Here is an 18,581-nt window from a genome sequence, read left to right on the forward strand (position 1 = left end):
ATAAAGTAATTTTAACTCTGTAAATAAAACTGATAAAAGTATTTTTTCCTAAGGTAAAATTCAGCCTTTTCATAGCATTTCACTCCTTAGTTTTTGAAAGTTAACAAATTCTCATATATAAGATCTATGTAATTGGAGAGAAAAAAACATTTTCTATTGCTTTTTCTTGTATTTTAGAAGCAAGTTTTTCAAGGATTTGTGGACTAGCAGTGCTTTTTAAAGGCCCTCATATTTACCCTCCATGTATGAAACTGTTCCAAGTCAATTCCCTAAGACACTTAATCTTTCGAGAAATGGAAACTCATTTTGAACATCTAATGACCAATTAAAGCATTAGCTATCCCTACAGATAGGAGACCTATGGGGTTGTGGTCTTCAGAAAGAAGTAAGAACGGCAGCATGTCAGAAAAACTGCTAAAATGTTATGAAGTTACCACAAAATGGGCAAAATACTGGAAAGCAAAAATCATTACCAAGTCCGTGATGCTTTCTTGCTGTTTTTTTCCTTGATATTTTGAAAACAAATATGATGGTTTCTAGTATGTAAGAGAAGTTATTACCCAAACTGGAATGTCAATACAGGAAACAGTATCTATTCCTTTAGATTTTTTACATGGGGCCTAAAAGTAATCCCAACACTTTCAGTATATTTATATTACCCTTTGAAAATCTGATCCATTCAGAGTCCATTTATAAACATATGCACACATGCTGCAAACATGTCTTGTGAGCAGCTCCTGCTGAAACCAACACAACCTTTTGGAGCAGTAAATAACTAGGCCATCTCTAAGCAGGGAAAGCATAGTCGGCCCAGCAGGCACGTTTGGTGTTCCTCCGGATTGGCAGTGCAGTGCTGGGCACTGTTAACTGCAGGGCAGCCACCTGAAGCAATGCAATGGCAAGAGACCAGAGGAGTTGAATGCAGAACAGTCTCATACTGCAGGAAGATCAGCATTACTCCTGGCTACATGCACATTACCCAAGACCTGATTACCTGGACTGCTATGCCAGAGTCCTTTTCCACTGATCTTGAAAGAGCCACAGAGATTGCAGTTTCTGAGCACAGTATCTTTGAAGAACACATTTTCAACTGCAGACCCGCTGTGTTAAATCCAAGAACCAAATACAAGAGGTGAAGGAGAGCTTGGACATGGTAAAGCAGAACACAGGTGAACTGTAGACAACCTAAAGCAGAAAATGGCAGATTTCCTTATGCCTCACTGCTTGTAGAATATAAACTTAATTAATTTCGAATGATTATTTTAAAAAACTAAAACCTTCCATTCTGCAGAAGTTATCTGGACTGAGGATGAAAATATTTGTTGTCATATGTTCTTGTTCTAAAACCTGCAGGTTTGGCTGGCTAATGCTTACGTTAGTCCTTACTTTTCGATTCTCTCTTCACCTAAATATTAGTGCCTATTCAAAGATCTGTTTCATTGGCCAAAAGAAGTTATCTCATTTGGCCCATGCAAGAGCTCATATTAACAGTTCTTAGAACTACAAATATGCTCACAAATACCGAAGTTAAGAAAAGTATATTTATTTGAGTCTCCTTTTTGTTTGAATGACAAAACAGCACAGAAAAGAACAATTCTGAATCTAGGAAAGATGAAACAGAAGACAGTAAACTCATGGAGCAGCATGAAACATCTTCTCCCAGATTTAGTAGCAATTACAGTTTTCATAACACACTTAATGTCAAGTTTCCAAAACCAACAGTGCAGACTGGTCATTTTGAAGCTTCCAAAGCACTCTCCATTGTGCGTAGATCAAGTTACCAAGCACATACATACAACTCAAAAAGCTCACCTCAAAAAGCAGCAATCTTCTGCCTTTTCTATTAGAACTGAAAGAAGTAGCTCTTTGTCAGACACAATACTTCATAGATCACACACTTCTTATATCTTACATATATACTGCCTACTCAGACTGAGGCTTGGGTTTTCTTGCTCAAAACTGTTCTTATTAATATACAGACACACGTATGAATTGCTGAAAAAAAGGGAAAAGTAATAGGGAAATTGAAAACAGGTAAAAGTAGGAGTTATTTCTTAGGATTCTGGACTTCTGGGGAAGTTTTATTCTGACCCTTCAGATAGTTGCCTATGAAGTGGTAGTGATTAGTCTCCATTAGTACCATGAATTACGGAAGATTTCCTACCTATTTTCTTAATTGAGAAGAGTTACTTTACTGAAGTACTAAGGTGTTCTCCCCTTGAGAGAAAACAAAAAGAAGCTTCTGTTATCAGTGAAAAATAACCACTTTCAGAGAATTAAGGTACAACTGGTTGCCAGTTAAAGTTACAAGAAGAAACTCTGACTTGAGAAACTACAATGTGGTATTTGGTTATTCTTTCTGTTCTCAAGTCTTTTGCACAGAGGAGTTATCCTCAACAGTACTGTATGCTGAAAGGGAGGAGTAATGTAATTTCAGGTATGCGGCAACTGAAATGCGGCAGCCAAGCCATGCAAATTTAAAGCTATTACAGTACAAGACTTTAAAAAAAGGGGAAAAAAATTATTTTCCTTATTAAATACAAACATCCACAAAGAATTAACAAGCATCACTCTCAAAAAATGCTCAACTCAACCTTGCTTACTTGCAAAGTATTTACTTGCACTTTGGATACCCTTTTAGTCAAGTTATACACGCATCTGTACCACACCTCACTATCACTGCTATGAAGGAACGTGCTATGACTACATAGTCATACACTTCTGTGCAACTGTTACATATTTTAAGAAGAATTAAGAAATACTACACTACAGGTGATGAAACTACGATGCAAAATCCAGATGCATTGCCGGACACATTCTTTAAATAAAGTTTCTGTCCTGAATACATGAGAAGACACAATAAAGACAGAAAAACACACAAGTGCAGCAAAAAGAATACAATTTTCTAACATCAGAAAACAAACTTTTTAAATGATTAAATAAATACTCATTAGAGACCAACCTTATCTCTTTTGAGAAGTGTTGCTTTAAGAGAAGCCAACACACTCTTTTCCTGCCTGTAACAATCAGCTGTTCTTCTGTTCAAAGATAAACTGCAAATTAAGGCTTAAATATACTCTCCACATTTTCAACTGAACACACTTTTAGAAATACTCACACTGCAATACTCTATTTCTTTAACAGAATAGATTTGACCAAAATTTTCTGAGGAAACATATTTAAACAGGTAAAGTGCCCACGTAAAAACAAGCACGTAGCTTCAATGCTTAGGAAAACATGCAGCTTGTAACAGCCCACAACTTTTATGCTTTATCATCTCAGTATGCTGATACTGTAACTAAGGGCAACCATTCACGAAACTTCCAGTTTTCACAATTTTTTTACTGCTCAAAACCACAGTCAGAACCAGAAGCCTAATGTATTTGGTACAGCACCAAAGGCATGAAATGAAAGAAGGAAATCTTACGCAAGATTTGTAACAATAAAAGATTTCCCAGGTCTTAATTAAGATACATGTTTTTGCTTCTGTACTTGTATTATATAATTTACAGTATCATAAAGCATTGGTATACCTAACAATGCATTTCTTCACCCTGGTCATGCCCCCCCCAAAGAACAGTGGTGATGAAAATAATCACAGTTTTACTCAACTTCTATTTCATGTCCTACTGTCCACACACCCTCAAACCACAGAGGCAAGTGGTTTACTTTTTGATCACACATAACAGGAGTAGTTAGGAAGTCCAACGCCACCAGGCTACCTTCATCCTGTCCCACACAGCCGACAGAGAATCAAACGCAGGACGAACATCCAGGATAGTGAACTGGTAGTTCTTATCCACTGCACCACCGTCATAGTAATCGATAACATACCGCACTTCTTTCCCACATCGGTCAACAATCCAATCATGTCTGTCGAAGGGAAGTTCATATCTGGAAAGATAGATAAATAGATAATAGCGCAGAAAAATGTAACGGATAGGTATTATGAACCTGGGAGAGGGAGTGGAAGCAAGATTTATTTATTCACATTCTGGCATAAGATTCCTTACCACTACATGCACCGTCTGGTGATTATAACTTGCAATTCACTTTTTGTATCATCTCTAAATTACTTCTACACTGCATCTCCAGACATGCCTCTCTCCAGACATGCCTCTCTACCTTTCATCTTGACCAGAAGTCCTATTTCATGCCAACGTACCCCATCCATGAACGTATTCTGGCTCTTGGTGAATACTCCTTCGCTTTGCCTCCAAACCGCATCAGGGACGGTCCACACGGACATTCCCTACAGACACAATTAGAACAGAGAAACAAAGTCTAATTTTAACTGTTTACACCATGTTCTGCTCACTATGAAGGAAAATTGCTTCTGATAGGTTCTTGGCAATACCAAGCAAAGTATGTGCAGGTAGACCAGCAGTCACATAAAGAAAGAAGAGCTGACCTCACCCAACAGGTGAAGAAGCTCTCTGGCTATGCTGCGCTCCTTCTTAGGAAGCAACCTAAGGCCAAGAGGTGCTCTCCCTTCAGCAGCTGGCCCCTTTGTGAGCCCAGAGCAAGTCCACCCTTTCTAGTCACACAGCTGCAAACAATTTGCCTGTGCTGTCTAGAACAGCCACAGCCCTTCACCAGATGTTCAATCATTAGTTCAAGCCCTGACCTAGCAGTTCCCCTACACACCACTAAAATAATTTGTTATGGGTTACAGAAGTGAAAACAATTAAATAACAGAAAATCATAAAAGAAACCACTCTGCAACAAAGGTCATGGAATTTCAGAGGACGATTTCTAGATACATCATGTTTACCTGGTCTGTGTCTTCTAGGAACAAGGACTATACCGAAAGTGACACAAGTTCCCTCTTAAAGAAAATCTGTCCCTCTCCTTTTTCACAACAAAGATGGAAATAAGGTGATCTTCAAATAAATACACTAAGATGTTTTTTTCCTCCAAGTCCACATAATATGCCACACCACTAGATGGCTGATCCGTTTTGTCGGTGTAATTATTCAGTTCCAGTCATCCCTCCTGTGTAATCTTCCCCCCAATTGTATCAAAATGGGAGATCATACAAGACCGTAACTTCTGAAATGTATCAATATCAGAATATTTTTATGAAAACTACAAAGTCTACTTTGAAACAACTACAAAAGCAAATGCTAAACCAAGTGATTTGCTTCCCATTTCATATGTACATACATAGCATGAAGAGCTTCCCACTTCAGAATCTCCTTCCAAGCTTGTTCATTATTTTGATTGTGAATCTTAATGATGTTAGTCATATCTTCACTTGTTATGTCATCATCTTTCCACCTCCACCTAAAAAATAAGACAAGTGTTATCCTCCATATTCCTTAATTTATTGGATGGACATTGAATCAACAGATTTAAGTGTTTACGCAAAGACACAAAGCAAGAATGGAAACTTCTGGCTCATCTGCTTAATCATCCTGAGTACCACTTCATTTTCTGTGTAAACAGATAGTTATCAAAGTTATCATCACAGAGATACACAACTTCAGGTTAGCTAAATTAACAGCTTAACTGGATCAGAAAGTTATCGGGATGTGCAAACAATGGCACATCCACAGCATTTGTAAAAATGCTCAGGAAAAATCCCACTTGCGTTCTTAATGCACAAAAGTCCTTTACTCAACACATTTTGCATACACTTTGAAACACCTTCCATCTCTCTGATCCTGCACTGTGACTGTTGCCTTCCTTTCCAATAGGCATAAAATTGAATACATGAAAGCATTTACAGGATAAAAATTTGTGTTCAATACAAACTGCTCACGATGTTGTCTCTAGAATCAAAAAGTAGTATCGAAGAATCGCTACTGTTTTAATAGTAACTGCATTTAAAGTTGATGTTTCAGAACGACAAACAAATAAATACAAAGAACTGCAGAAACAGCAGCAGAGATTTTTTTTTTATAGGCCAATGAATCATCTATCATTCAGTTCGATCTTGCCTACACTGAAGTTTTGTTTAGACAGAAAACATCTACAAGTCAAACATAATTTTCAAATTTTTAGCAGCATCACAGAGTCAAATGAATGCTCCTGGATTCACAGAATTTTTACTGTCAGTTTATAGGATTAGACTGAAGTCTCTTCCATTTGAAGGTAGGTAGTCAAAGTCTTTTTGCACCTATGCAGTGACTTCTAAAAAAATCTTCTGAGTTAGTAGCAGCTGCCTTGACATTCTCAGCCACCTTGCTGATGATGGGGAAGGAAAGTCTATGAGATTGGCTCATATACAATGTTAAAGCTTTTTTTTTTTTTTTAAAAGCAGTACTTTTTCAAGTTAATTGCTTCCTGCTTGAAACTCTTAAATAGCATCTATGAATTAATAACTAATGATGCTATTTCAAAAATCCCAGGCTCATGGAGACTTCAGCTGAAAATCCAGTGTACTTACCCTTTTCTTAGCATAGCATTCCAAAACATCTGCTCTGAAGGATAGACCCATTTCTTGTCAGAGTGTGCCCTAGGAATGGAAGATTCTTCTCTAACAGTTGACAATGGAAATGGTTGATCTGGAGATGGCAACTGATTAGGAGGAGGCATCTAGAAAACACAGAGAATCACCTGAACAACAAAAGCAAAAATAAACTAGAAATTATTAAATCTTTGAGAAAAAATAAAGCAATAATTAAGCATCCAAGACGAAGAAATTCAGCCTTCACATTAAATCCAGCGAGGTCATCTTTCTTTTTTGCAACAAAATGCTTTGTGTAAGTTTGTCATCTAAAACCAAAGGACATCTTTTGTGTAAACTTCAACTATCAAATCTGCAGTCTTCTTGTATTCAGAGGAAATGTCAGAAAGACCTGAATGAGAACTTACCATCCCACTATTGCACAGAACCTACAAACCGCTGATGTAACTTAAGAACCATGCTTGTACGTAACTAACAGAAATACATGGCATCAAATATTTACAAACTACAAAACTACTTTTTATCAAAAATGATTCAACTTCGAAGAAGAGAGCTTTCAACCCTATATTGGTTTAAAATAAATTAAAAAATTAAATATCCAAAAATATTTGGATGAACAATCAGAAAAAGCAGTTTTAAAATTGAAAAAAAAACGTTATTTGCCAGAGTTCCCATTTTACACAGCATCAGTATTTACATTTTTGGCATTTCAGAAGAAATGAGACTGAAGAAAACATCTGAACCAAGTGAAAGTTACCATATTGCTAGGATCTATGTCATTGTTTGCTTGAGATGTCCCAGACTTCACAGGACACGCTACATATTCATATGCTCTTTCCTGATGTGCAGGAACATTGTCTGTGTTCTCAGCCCTACGGTCAGAAGTCTTCATGCGCATTGGACAACCTAAAATATAGGAAAAAGCATTATATATGTTTTGTTACAAAAAGAAGTCTCTAAAACATGACAGGAGACGGAAAACACTTCATGGAATACTAATGTAAATACAAGAATGCTATTTCACTTCTTATTTTGAGTTTTAGAACACTTTCCAACTTTCGTAAATATTTTTGTCTTGCCTGTTTTAGCACCCAATACTATGCTCAAACCTAAGCTTCTCACAGAGGCCCTGAATGCTTACACACTGCTCTATGACTGGCTGCTACACCAAGCTGTTTGTCACCAAGATTTCCAAAGCAACGTGAATCCAACTTGTGTTCATTCTGCCGACAAAGAGCGGACATTGTCCTTCCCCAGACACTGACCTCATTGTACCCTTCTGCTGCCCCTTCCCTGATGCACAACCATCTGCTCCCAGAGACCACCCCCAAACGGACATGGGCACCAGTCTGGCCCCACATGGATCTGTCCTGCAGGGCCCCTCTGGGGAAAGCCAAGGAGGAGCAGCCCATAGGTTCTGCAGCAGGCATCTCCTCTGGGAGACAACTGAGTTTGTGTCACCAATTGCTACCGGCAAATCACCCTAGGTGGGGAACAGGCTCAAGTTCTTAATGCAGTTGTTTTTTTTTCCTGACAAATACTTTTGAGCTTTCACTGTAAGGAGCTAACTTCACTAGCTTTCAAGCACAGTTACCTCTCATTTTCTCCCGATGCATGGGGCATTCTGAAGGTGGAGAGGCTGCCTGGTGCTGTTTGGATGGCTCGGCTGCTGACTGAGTTGTGGCCGCTGGGGCGGATGCAGACAGACCCATGGCTGCTGAAATCAGGCTTTTCAGTTCAAGTTTCTAAAGAAAAGAAAAAAGCAAACACCTGTAAAGAAACTTACGTTCACTACTCACTATAGGGAATGCACATACAGATATACCACAGCATCACATATTGCTTAAAAACACATCCATAATAAATAACAAAAAACCACTGCGAGCCATAAACGCACTGCCTGAATAAAAACCCACGGCCGCGGCCTCCACAGCGCGTACAGCGGAGGACAGGAGGGACGCTCCGCTCAGGCCACTTCCCCGGCTCTCAGCGCGGCGCTGCCCGCAGCCCCCGGGCGATGCCGCACGCACGCAGCGGGCTCCTGCCACGCCGGCGCCTCCTGGGAACGGCGGCCTCGGGCCTCGCCTCGCTGCAGGAAGCGATCCGTGACCCGTAACACACACCGTGACCGGATTCACCCGCAGGCAAGGTCAGGCCCGCCCCTCTTCGCCAACAGGGGCCGGACCCGGCCCAGTGCCGCGGCCCGCGCCCCGCCGCTGCTTCCGCCGCTTCCCGCGTCGAGTCGTGTCGCGTCGCGTCGCGTCGCGTCGCTTCGCTTCGCTTCCCTTCCCTTCTCCCTCGCTCACCTCTGCCCGGCCCGCGCCCCCCCGCGACCCCGTAGAAGCGCGCCTCGCGAGAGCGCCGCCCGCCCCGCGCCTGCGCAACTGCCGCTCCCGCCCACCGCGGGGGCGCCGTCGTGCCCGGGCCGCTCTTCCAGGCGGCGCGGCGGGCTGGGCCCTGCCGCGGGCTGCTGCCGGTAGGAGGCGGCCTGCCCGGTACGGCGCCACGCTGAGGACGGAGTGGGAAGGCGGGCTGAGCTCCCTTGAGCCGCCAGGGAGTCCGTAGCGGGCGCAAGGCGGGAGCCTGCGCTGGTCAGGGCTGCTGCCATTCAACTGTAGCACGCCAAGTCTGTAAGAGTACAGTCGTTTTAAGCACCCGAATTAAAAAATCTTTCAGTGCTTTTATGAACACGTTCACGCACCATCTCTCAATACAGGGACATCTTCCCACGTCCGTCACGGAATTTCTGCAGCAAATACTTTTACCTTGCAAAGAGCAGGGTGACAGCCACAAGGAAGTACACACTGCCCTTAAGTATTCTCCTCTATGGACTCCAGAAAAGCCGAGTAAAACCAGAGTATACTCACAATATGCATCCCTTAGAAAATGACAGATGCCCTGTTACTGTGAAGACGTAAAACAAGCAGAGCAAAGCCACTAATTTGGAATTATTGCACCGATACAAGTACCAAAAACAAAGGAAAATTTCAGAAAGAACACAAAATTAAAAAACAAAACAAAACAAAAACAACAAAAAAACCAACCATATATAAATGGGGGAGCTATGCACCAGAAAATGACATAGGAAGCATTTTGTATATCCACCTCTATATCTCAGGTGGGGGCTCTCATGCTTTCAACAAGATTTGTTGAATTTGTGCAGTTGAGAACGGCTCACAGAACGGCATCCCTTGTTCTCAGGCACCTTTTGACCTTCCTTTCCTCCATTCAGTGCTGAAAGCCATACGGTGCTGAACAACAGCGTCCCACCGAGCCTCACTGTCCTTTTGCAAGCAGTTGGAAAATGACCTACATAGCATCTGACCCTAAGGAAGGCTTCCAGACATTCCCAGCCTGAGTCAGTGCAGACAGATTGACCGGTTAAGGACAAGTTTTCTACAGAAAGTATAAAATGAGTAACCTAAGAATATCATTTACAAATAGCACAAAATTCCCCTTAAGACATGAGAGGAAATAAAAGTAGTAAAAATCACTGTATTTTCTTCTAGAAATTTAATCAGTGCATAACTCAAAAGCTTAGAGAAATACAAGAAATTGCCAAAGATACACAACAGCAGCAACTTCCTCTGAGCATGCTCAGAGAAATCACCAGGCTTTTCCATGCAGTTTGTGGTTCCCAGGCGTACATTCTCTGCCCATAGAGAAACTGAGAATTAAGGAACTTAATTGCATATCTCAGTATTCAGGAAAGGACTGTGTAATGCATTGCATCTATAACACACAGATGACAGCAGCTCTTTATACCCACAGCCTGCAGAGAAGTGTTGACTTATGTCCTGAAATGTATTATAACACATTATAGTTAATACTGTCCGATATAAACATAAGCTTTTCCCCAGTACACAACAATTTACAGTTGCAGTTACATTCCTGGCCACAGTGAGGTCCTACACAGCATTTCATCCTAAGTCCACCCACTCTACACACCTGGCTTAGACCCCCCCCTTCTTTCCCCTGCACATAAAGCAAAGTGCAGCAACTTCAAGGTATTGTACAAGCCAACTGTTTCTCAGCTTAACCCAAAGCAAGTCATTCTTTCATGACACATTTATTATTATAGATACATAAGCTATTACCACAATAAGAAAGAAAAATTCACAAAATAAGCAACTCTGTTCTTTTTATTATGAAGTAACAATACCTTGCATACATCATGCAATTTATTGCTCATTGACATTATTGCATATACCAAAGAAAAAAAATCAGCCAATATAATGCAAGCTCCTAGACTGTGCAAACCAAATACAAAAATGCTCTACAGTATACTGAAATGCAAACACAATTCAGAATTTTATAGCAAAAGGAAAATCTAAATGCATTGTATTTAACCATTCACCTTACTTCACCTGTTCACTGTTGTATCCAATCTTCAGAATTGTTATATTGCATTCTTAAGTTCTTGTGCAGTGATAAGGATTGCTACTACAATCAGGCCACATTACTATTTGAATTTAATAATATGATCCTAACATTCCGTGACAGTATCAATCTTTTCTCTGCAGACCAGATTGTCATGGTTTTCCAGAAATCAGCCTGGAAGAACGTCCAGTTTTCACCCTTGCTCTGTATCAGAGCAGAGGTATACCATATTTGTTGAGTCTCTCTCGAAGATTACATGAACATTTTTAAATTACTATTACTTATGCCTAAATCATAACTCACTTGTTCCCAACAGATTGTAATTTGCTTTTGCATCAGTCTAACTGTGCTTACATGTTAAATCATTCTCCCCATATAGGTATCTGTAGACATTAAACACTGGATTATGCATGCTAGAAACAAATCCAGGATATTTGCATGTAAGTGTATTAAGTGTGCAAATTATACCAGAGCTCAGGATTAGCCCTTTTCCCCCCTTTCCCTATAATATAATGGATTTCTCTTGTCAAACTTGAATAGTGTTACAATGAACAAAACCAACATCTCCTGTACTGCATTCAAAGTGTTATGCTCTGTATTGGAGCTTACTGTTGATATTTAAATGTTGCATTTAAACAATCAGAATTTTTTCAATAACAAAATATTTAAACTTAGAAGACAATTTCCATGCAACATGTTCCACTCGGGTGCATTTTCTTATATACTTAAATATTTATAGGCTCATAAAGGCATGTGCCATCCACAAGACAAGTACAGTTTTTGACATCCCACACACAGACTAAAAATAAAGATACACTACAGAATATTTTATTTGTTTTTATATTTTCAATTTCAATGACTAAAAAGTTATAAATAGCACACTGCATCATTATATGGTTGATACCGAGGCATGCTGAACTCCTCATAAACCACTCTCTTAAAGACATTTCCTTTATATTACAAGTAGATTAAAAATTTATGTACATTGCTATCAGATGCCCTCTTAGGACACCCCATCATGAAGCTGATCTCAGAAGGAATTTTGACAAAATATTTCTTATACCAAACAATACAAGTTATTCTTCATAGCTACCTTCCATTCTTTACTGAGCTATAAAGTGCTTGGTTATTATAAATAGAGCAAGAATGCCAAAGGAGGTAGCTAGTAGAGATTTTAAATGGATAAGAAATCATAAGTGTTGTCACCTAAAAGTATTGATCTGATGCTTAATCCCAGAGTTCTAAACATCCCAAGCAGCACATCTTTCTTTCTTTCCTCCATAAAAAGACTTTTCAAGTTGCTTTCAGAAAATCATATGACCTTCACCTGTCCAGCAAAGAGATTTCACCCAGGGTTTGGATGAATGTTAAAGTTAGTAAATATTAATAATTTTTTTTCCATTTGACTGGTGCCAGGACCTCAGCAGCAAAGTACTGTTCTTTCTCCAGCTGTCAAATGCATTCCATGGGTAGAGACACTTTACCAGGAACAAGTCCTGCCTTGTTAAGTTCCTTGCAACTGGTTAATGAAGTTCTATGGAAGGCTATTATTAAATGGGAAAGAGGGCTACACATACTTCTCACAGCCTTCTACATTTGTATTGCTCATCTGAAAATTCTAGTTCCTCTCTACATGGCTTTCCCCATTGCTGAACACTGTAATAGACCTTCAGCTGGAGTAATTTTGAGTCAGCCCTTTATTTTCCCCTGAATGGCTCAGCAGAAGCTTTACAAAACAATTTCACAAACTTTTCTACTAAAAGACCTTTCACAGAAAGCTTGTATGTACATATACTTGAACACACACAAGTCGTCTTCATACAGAAATCAACAACTTAGAAGCCTTTTTATACAGCTTGAAAAGAAATTTTAGTTTCACTTTGTACCATTACAGAGATACAGGAATACATAATCTTTCTGCTGCTTGTCATTGTACCATTGTCCCAGCCACAGCAGCAGTTGTACTCAGCATCTCCTCCACCTCCCTTCTTTAAATATGCTTGAACGTATCTGCTCACTTGTGTAAGCTTTTACTCAGAGATTAACATTAATTTTTCAGTATGAATAATGCTTCAGCATAATTTTTAATGTAAAGATGAAAGCAATTATCTTCCAAAAATTGTAATTAATTTATTTTTAATAAACTTTGACATAAAATTTGGAATTGATAAGAATTTATATACATCAATCAGCTCCTCTCATTTATCCTGCTCATAGAATAACTTTCATTATTCAGTAGATTCTATTTTTAAGCAATTAAGAAAGTGCTGAGCTCACCCAAAAGAGCATTTACTTATAGAGGTAGAGTAGGTTTCAGAGATAAAATTTGTATCACTATGTGTACAGATACCCATTAAACATCTCTGTAGCAATAAGGCTCTTGTCTTCACTGAAATCTGCTGGAACGCTCACCAAGAAAACGAGGATTTGAAGTACTTTTCCCCTCTGCAAGCACTGCTTCCACAAATCAATTATAAAAGCAAAACTTGACCTACCATTCCCCTATAGTAGCTCTGAGAGCGGTATTTATTCATCTCTGATGACAAAGTAAAACCATAGAGAAACTGGCATACTTAAATACAGCACATACAGACGCTCTCATGATCACCACACTAATTTTATGTAATGCAGTACTGAAGAATATAAAAAATAAAATGTGATTTTTGAGCATTTTTACTGAGCTAATTCCATCCATTCAATACGTCCACGGTAAAGTCACCTGGCGATATACCAACTGTCTGCTCTACAATGCAAGTGTCAAAATAGAAGTTTTAAGTCACTATTAAAGTAATATTACATTCTGGAGACAACATTTATGAAAATCCTACTAATCATGCACTTCTTGCATAAAAAAAAGCAAAGAGACAAGCTTGAAACGTAAAATGATGTCAATATTTCAACATCATTTTTAAATTAAGAAGGTGTAATTGAAAAAATAGGTGCCAAGGCCATCTAATTTGCTGTGTTATAAACTTGTAGTGGCAGGTAAGAGTGCTCTATCCTAATGTATTCAATACAATATAATTTTGCAAACTGCTGACTACAGTTATCGCTAAATAGACAAGTGTTAATAATGCTTTTTCCTTAGACAGTTGCCTTCTCACACGTAGTAGATGCATCAGAACTGAACAGTAATACACTGAAATATCACGATACAAAAATGAAATTGAACACATTGTAAAATGTTGTTTTAATTATGTTAATTTCATGCAGCAATCCAAAACATTGCATCTTCTAAAGAATTACCTCAGTGCCCTTCTATTTTGAGTTGTTGCCCAGTATGCACTCTGCAGGCTTGTTTTTCCGTTTCCAATCTACTTATAAAACAACCTTATTACAGCTTGACTTCCCCCCTGTGATGCACAAATCTATCTAGAAGTAAAGCAAACTGACTTTTAGCGAATGCTCTACACTGAAAATAAAGCAGAACAAAATGATACTGAGATGTCAAAGATTAATGTGAAGTTGAGATGAACTTTGAGAAGCTTTCATCTTAAAAGCTGCTTCAACTCATCTTCCTTACCAGTTTTTCATCCTACTTCCTGAATAAAATACAAGGATACTTCTACTTTCAAGCATATTCTCCAAGACGTTTGAATTTACTTCATTTGAAGGTGATTGTAGAACTGAACAAGCAATCTTAGACATCTCCCTCAAGAGGGCAGGATTGGAAACAGTACTGGAAAACGTCTGCCCAGTGAAACCAAGCGGATAAAAGCCAGTATTGTGCATATCAAACAATACTCTCTGACATCCCTGGAACTGGGAACTCAACACAGCTGCCTTGGCTATAAGTCCATGGGGTTCTCTCTGGGGCTCCCTGACATCTGATTCCTGGGAAACAAACCCTGTTTGTCGCCCAAAAGCATCGTAGTGTTGGTGCACTGACACTGCGGTCTGCAGAGGTGAGGGCTGATTCCACACAGCTTTGTTAAGGGGAACAGGAAAAAAGGAAAACAAAATATCCCAGAAATATTTATCTCTTTGTTTAAAAATAAATTTCTTACACACAGTCTGCTACAATACTTGGTATGTGTACTGAAGTACCAAGTGAAAATGTGTACATTTAGCACACTTTGTTAGAAGGTATAACTAACAACACAATGTCCAAAAAATAATAATTAAAAAAAAAAAAATCAAGAAACAAACAGAAGTTAATCAACCTCAATTCAGATATGATTAAAAGTAAGCAAAACAGAACCAAAACTATACACAAATACCGCTCTCAAAATCATAAAAAAATAAAATTCCTCAAATTATAGTACAATTCGGATTGAGAGCATTCCTCCTAGACACTAAGATTTCTCTCCAATGTCCTCCAAGTTTTAAGTCTGCAGAAGGAGGAACAGAGTGCCTATTGACAAATATGTAGTTATGAAAATAAAATGTTGTGCCTACAGATGTGAGCTGTCACTGTATGTCACAGGTTGAAAGAAGTTTGGCACTGTTAATTCAAAAGTGTTCTTTAGTCAACAGCTCAGATGTGATTAACAAGGAAAACATGACAATAAAAATCAGCAATCATATCTAATGGGTCACTTGTGTGATTAAAAAAAAAAAAAAAAAGGCTCATTGTAAGTTCCATGGCACATACACAGAATGATTTTATCGTTTTCTAAGTAAGCTTCATATCCCAAAAGTCAATGGTTAACTCTGAGCAGAGTTGCAATACTTCTCAAAGGCAGTAGCAGCAAAGGAAAAAAGCACTACAGTAAGAATTATGCTGTTCCCAAACATAATTTACCATACTAACTTATGAACTCATTTCCACGGCTGATTTAGTAGATGTGCTCTTGCATGCAATCTAAAAAAGCAGAAATGAATCCTTCCTATAAAAATCAGAGAATTTTAACCACTCTTAAGATATCTCGTATGGTCTTATAATACAGCATTTTAGATAAAATTATTTCATAAATTTCCCCAAATGGTTTGCACTCCTACAAGGCAGAACAAAAAGCAGTAAAAGACTTCACAGAATCAGAGCTAGACTTTTAGCATCTCTTGCAAAAATTAAAAAGTTCTCAAGAATGAAATCTTGATTGTTATTCCTAGAAGAAAATATAGAAACTTGCCAGGAAAATTGCACCATATCATGAGTTTGGGGAGCTTTGTTTATGTTTTTATAAAAGAGAGATATCAATATTCACTAGATTTATAAAACACATTAATCTGAGAAACCTGAGTGAAACACTTCAGACACACTGGTGGACAACAGCCAAGTAACCAGTCTGCTCCTTCCTCATTTCAGTAGTTTGTTAAGTGCTCAGAACATGTAGCATTCATTTCTGTGAACGTTTGCTTCTATTCCTCATTGGAGAAGATCCTTAAAGCGTGGCCCTGGGTGCGCAGGCAGTGTGGCTAGGGAAAGAGTAAGGTCAGTACAGAGGTAATACCTTGTTTCCTTAAGAGGAGCATTCCATGGCAGAAATGTGCACTGGTTCAGTGAACCCAAATAATTTTCATAGCAGAAATTTCTGTTTATGAGTATGATCTCTAGTCAGATTTTCCATTTTTATGAGTTTTGGCTTCCTCCTGTCCAACAAGACAAATAACTTTGTAGCAACCTTTCGTAATTTTGACCATCCACATCAAGTTCATAACATCCAAGACAACACTTGAGATAATCCAGGCACTCTGGGCTGCAAATCCTAATCTCTGGAAACCCTCAGTTCCAAATGAAGAAAATACACGGCTGTAATACATAGGCATGACGGCAATCCTCACCACGAAGAACACAACTGTCATCAGCACACCATTGATCATGTTAGCCTTTGAAGATTTGGGATATCCCAGTACTTCAAAAAACCACCTGCAAAAGAAGTATTCACAGACGGCAGGCACACTTAAGTCCACTTAATCAAAGAAGATTTTATTTCTCTTAATTAAGTATGTATTTTTTTAATTGTTTCTACCTTGCATTTCTAAATTATTGCTTCTATTTCTAAGTTATTGCATAGTTTCTTGGCTTACCTTGCAAATTCTTCTGCTTGGTTTCTTTTTTTTTTCCCCCCAGGTAAGCACTGCATGATGTCAAGAACATTACGTGTAGAATAACACGTAGAAAATCCCAGTTCATATTGTAAGTCAGTTCAAGACTAGTATGTATGCCAATGACCATTACACTATAATTTAAAGTAACTTTAAAGGTGGTAAATTCAAATTTATTGCTTTTTATTATAATTTGCATTAATAGACAATTAAAAAATATTTCTGCCCTGAAAGCAATCCTAACATTGTGTTTGGATATGGTAATAAAATAGAGGCGTAATATTTCATAGATCTCAGGGGGGCGAATGGTGGGTGTCACCATGCCACAGTACTTCTGCTTATGAGTGTAAAGATAAGCAGAAGTGGGGCAAGCAGTCTTTTTCAGGAGTGCAGCTTGAAGAAGCTGGCCACTGCAAAAGGCAATAATGCTTGTGCACGGCAACAGAGGCACCACTTCGTTTTGGCTCATCTGTTGGGTCAAGTGTGTCATGCTAACAGAGAGAAAAAATACTAAAAAAAGAAACTGAAAAGCGGGGGATGAAAGGTTCCCACTAAACTAAGGACTCTGGAGAACTCCCAAAGAAAAGAAACCTTTGGAGGAGAGAAACTCCCAAAGAGAAGGAACCTTTGGCAGAGGAATTCCCTAAGAGGAAAAAAAACCTCTTCAGAAAGAATCCCCTCCTGGGCTCTGTTTGCTGCTACAGTGCAAAGCTTTCTGCCTTTCTCCCATGCCCTGTGGTGACCAGATGAGTTTTTGGGATCAACAGATGCACTACAAACCACGCTGGACCTATGGTGGTGACTCTCTCTCTTGCTTTCTACAAAAACTGCTTGCTTTTTCGCCCGTCTTCCTTTCCCCATCTCCGTAAACAACTAGGATTTGTAATAAGCTGGTCAGGCTAACATTTGACCCCTGGTGTCTTAATCTCACTGTTGAGTTCACATATATATTAAAGAACATTCTCTCTCTCTCCTATAATTGGAGTGAGACACGTCCGCACATAATAAATAAATGCAAGGAAAAATTGAGCAACACCACCAGGTTAAAGACAGGAAAATAGCATGAATCAACATATTCATGACAGCGATTGGGAAGAAGGAAGTGGAATAATCAATTTGTTTTCAAAAAGCCACGGGGTTAAAGCTACTAAACAAAATAACAAGTTGAAAACTTGTAAAAAATAAAGTCAATTTTAATTATCTGCAGATTGCAACCTACATAATTACTGATATACTAAAAAGACTTGCCAGACATCCAGCTCTGACGGAAACACACCAAGAATCAGTTAAGAATGCAGCAGATACAAACTCCAGGCTCTCCAGGTGATAGCCTGATCAGGAAGCTGGACATCTTCCCACCAAAACGCTGGGCTGATAGAGACCTGGCATGTTTAGTGAGACAGAGCCTGCATTTTCCTCAATATATTTAATGCAGATTCCAGAAGTAACATCAAAGAAAGCTTTTGAAGTCCACAGCAATGTGCCAGGATAAGTAACTGCTGGAGAAAAGGGTGACTGGACATCTGCTCAGAGACTTCCCTCTCCCAGCAAATTCAAAAAATATGAATAAGTAAATCTCAGTGATTGTTAACATTTTACCCAACACAGTTTATAATTAACTGCATAAATGTTGACATGAACATAAAAAGATCTAAATGCTTGCCATGGGGACAACCTTGAATTAAATACTCCTAACAGCACCAAAACAAAGAAAATACTTCAGTTCTGAGATTAGAATATCATTTTATATTTTAATACTGCTCTTTTTTGGTAATACTAAGAATGCAAAGCAGAAGTTTAA

At 38.8% G+C, this 18,581-nt stretch overlaps 2 protein-coding genes across 13 annotated transcripts in view; both read right to left on the minus strand.

Moving 5' to 3' along the window:
- Positions 1-1,527: 1,527 nt before the first annotated feature.
- Positions 1,528-8,740, minus strand: LOC122160799 (holocytochrome c-type synthase). Of its 4 annotated transcripts, none has more exons than XM_042819694.1 (7): positions 8,719-8,740; positions 8,007-8,157; positions 7,170-7,318; positions 6,392-6,540; positions 5,167-5,286; positions 4,166-4,252; positions 1,528-3,894 (listed from the first exon to the last, which is right to left on the minus strand). In XM_042819694.1, exons 2-7 carry the CDS (start codon positions 8,122-8,124, stop codon positions 3,696-3,698), a joined length of 822 nt encoding a protein of 273 aa, XP_042675628.1. In that variant the 5' UTR covers positions 8,125-8,157; positions 8,719-8,740; the 3' UTR covers positions 1,528-3,695. The 4 variants fall into 4 exon arrangements, with proteins under 4 accessions (XP_042675628.1, XP_042675625.1, XP_042675626.1 ...); XM_042819691.1 differs by lacking the exon at positions 8,719-8,740 and adding an exon at positions 8,536-8,631; XM_042819692.1 differs by lacking the exon at positions 8,719-8,740 and adding an exon at positions 8,310-8,396.
- A 1,796-nt stretch (positions 8,741-10,536) lies between these two features.
- LOC122161060 (TLC domain-containing protein 4-B-like) overlaps positions 10,537-18,581 on the minus strand; it is a 43,090-nt gene continuing 35,045 nt past the window's right edge. For all 9 annotated transcript variants that reach the window (XM_042820162.1, XM_042820168.1, XM_042820166.1 and 6 more), the window contains one exon: positions 10,537-16,601. In XM_042820162.1, coding sequence (XP_042676096.1) covers positions 16,286-16,601 — 316 coding nt within the window. In that variant the 3' untranslated portion in view covers positions 10,537-16,285. The remainder of the gene's footprint in view (positions 16,602-18,581) is intronic.

The sequence above is a fragment of the Centrocercus urophasianus genome, unplaced genomic scaffold, assembly GCF_019232065.1.
Source record: "Centrocercus urophasianus isolate 14NV4802_14NV808 unplaced genomic scaffold, USGS_Curo_1.0 seq_18, whole genome shotgun sequence".
NCBI classification, from domain to species: domain Eukaryota; kingdom Metazoa; phylum Chordata; class Aves; order Galliformes; family Phasianidae; genus Centrocercus; species Centrocercus urophasianus.

Bases quoted from the DNA above. Each gene is read 5' to 3' on its own strand.
- LOC122160799 (XM_042819694.1), bottom strand. From the start codon at position 8,124: ATGGGTCTGTCTGCATCCGCCCCAGCGGCCACAACTCAGTCAGCAGCC. The intron at 6,541-7,169 runs GTAACTTTCACT...TGTGTTTTCTAG, and splicing joins ACATAGATCCTAGCAATATG to ATGCCTCCTCCTAATCAGTT. The intron at 3,895-4,165 runs GTACGTTGGCAT...CTATCTTTCCAG, and splicing joins AGAATACGTTCATGGATGGG to ATATGAACTTCCCTTCGACA.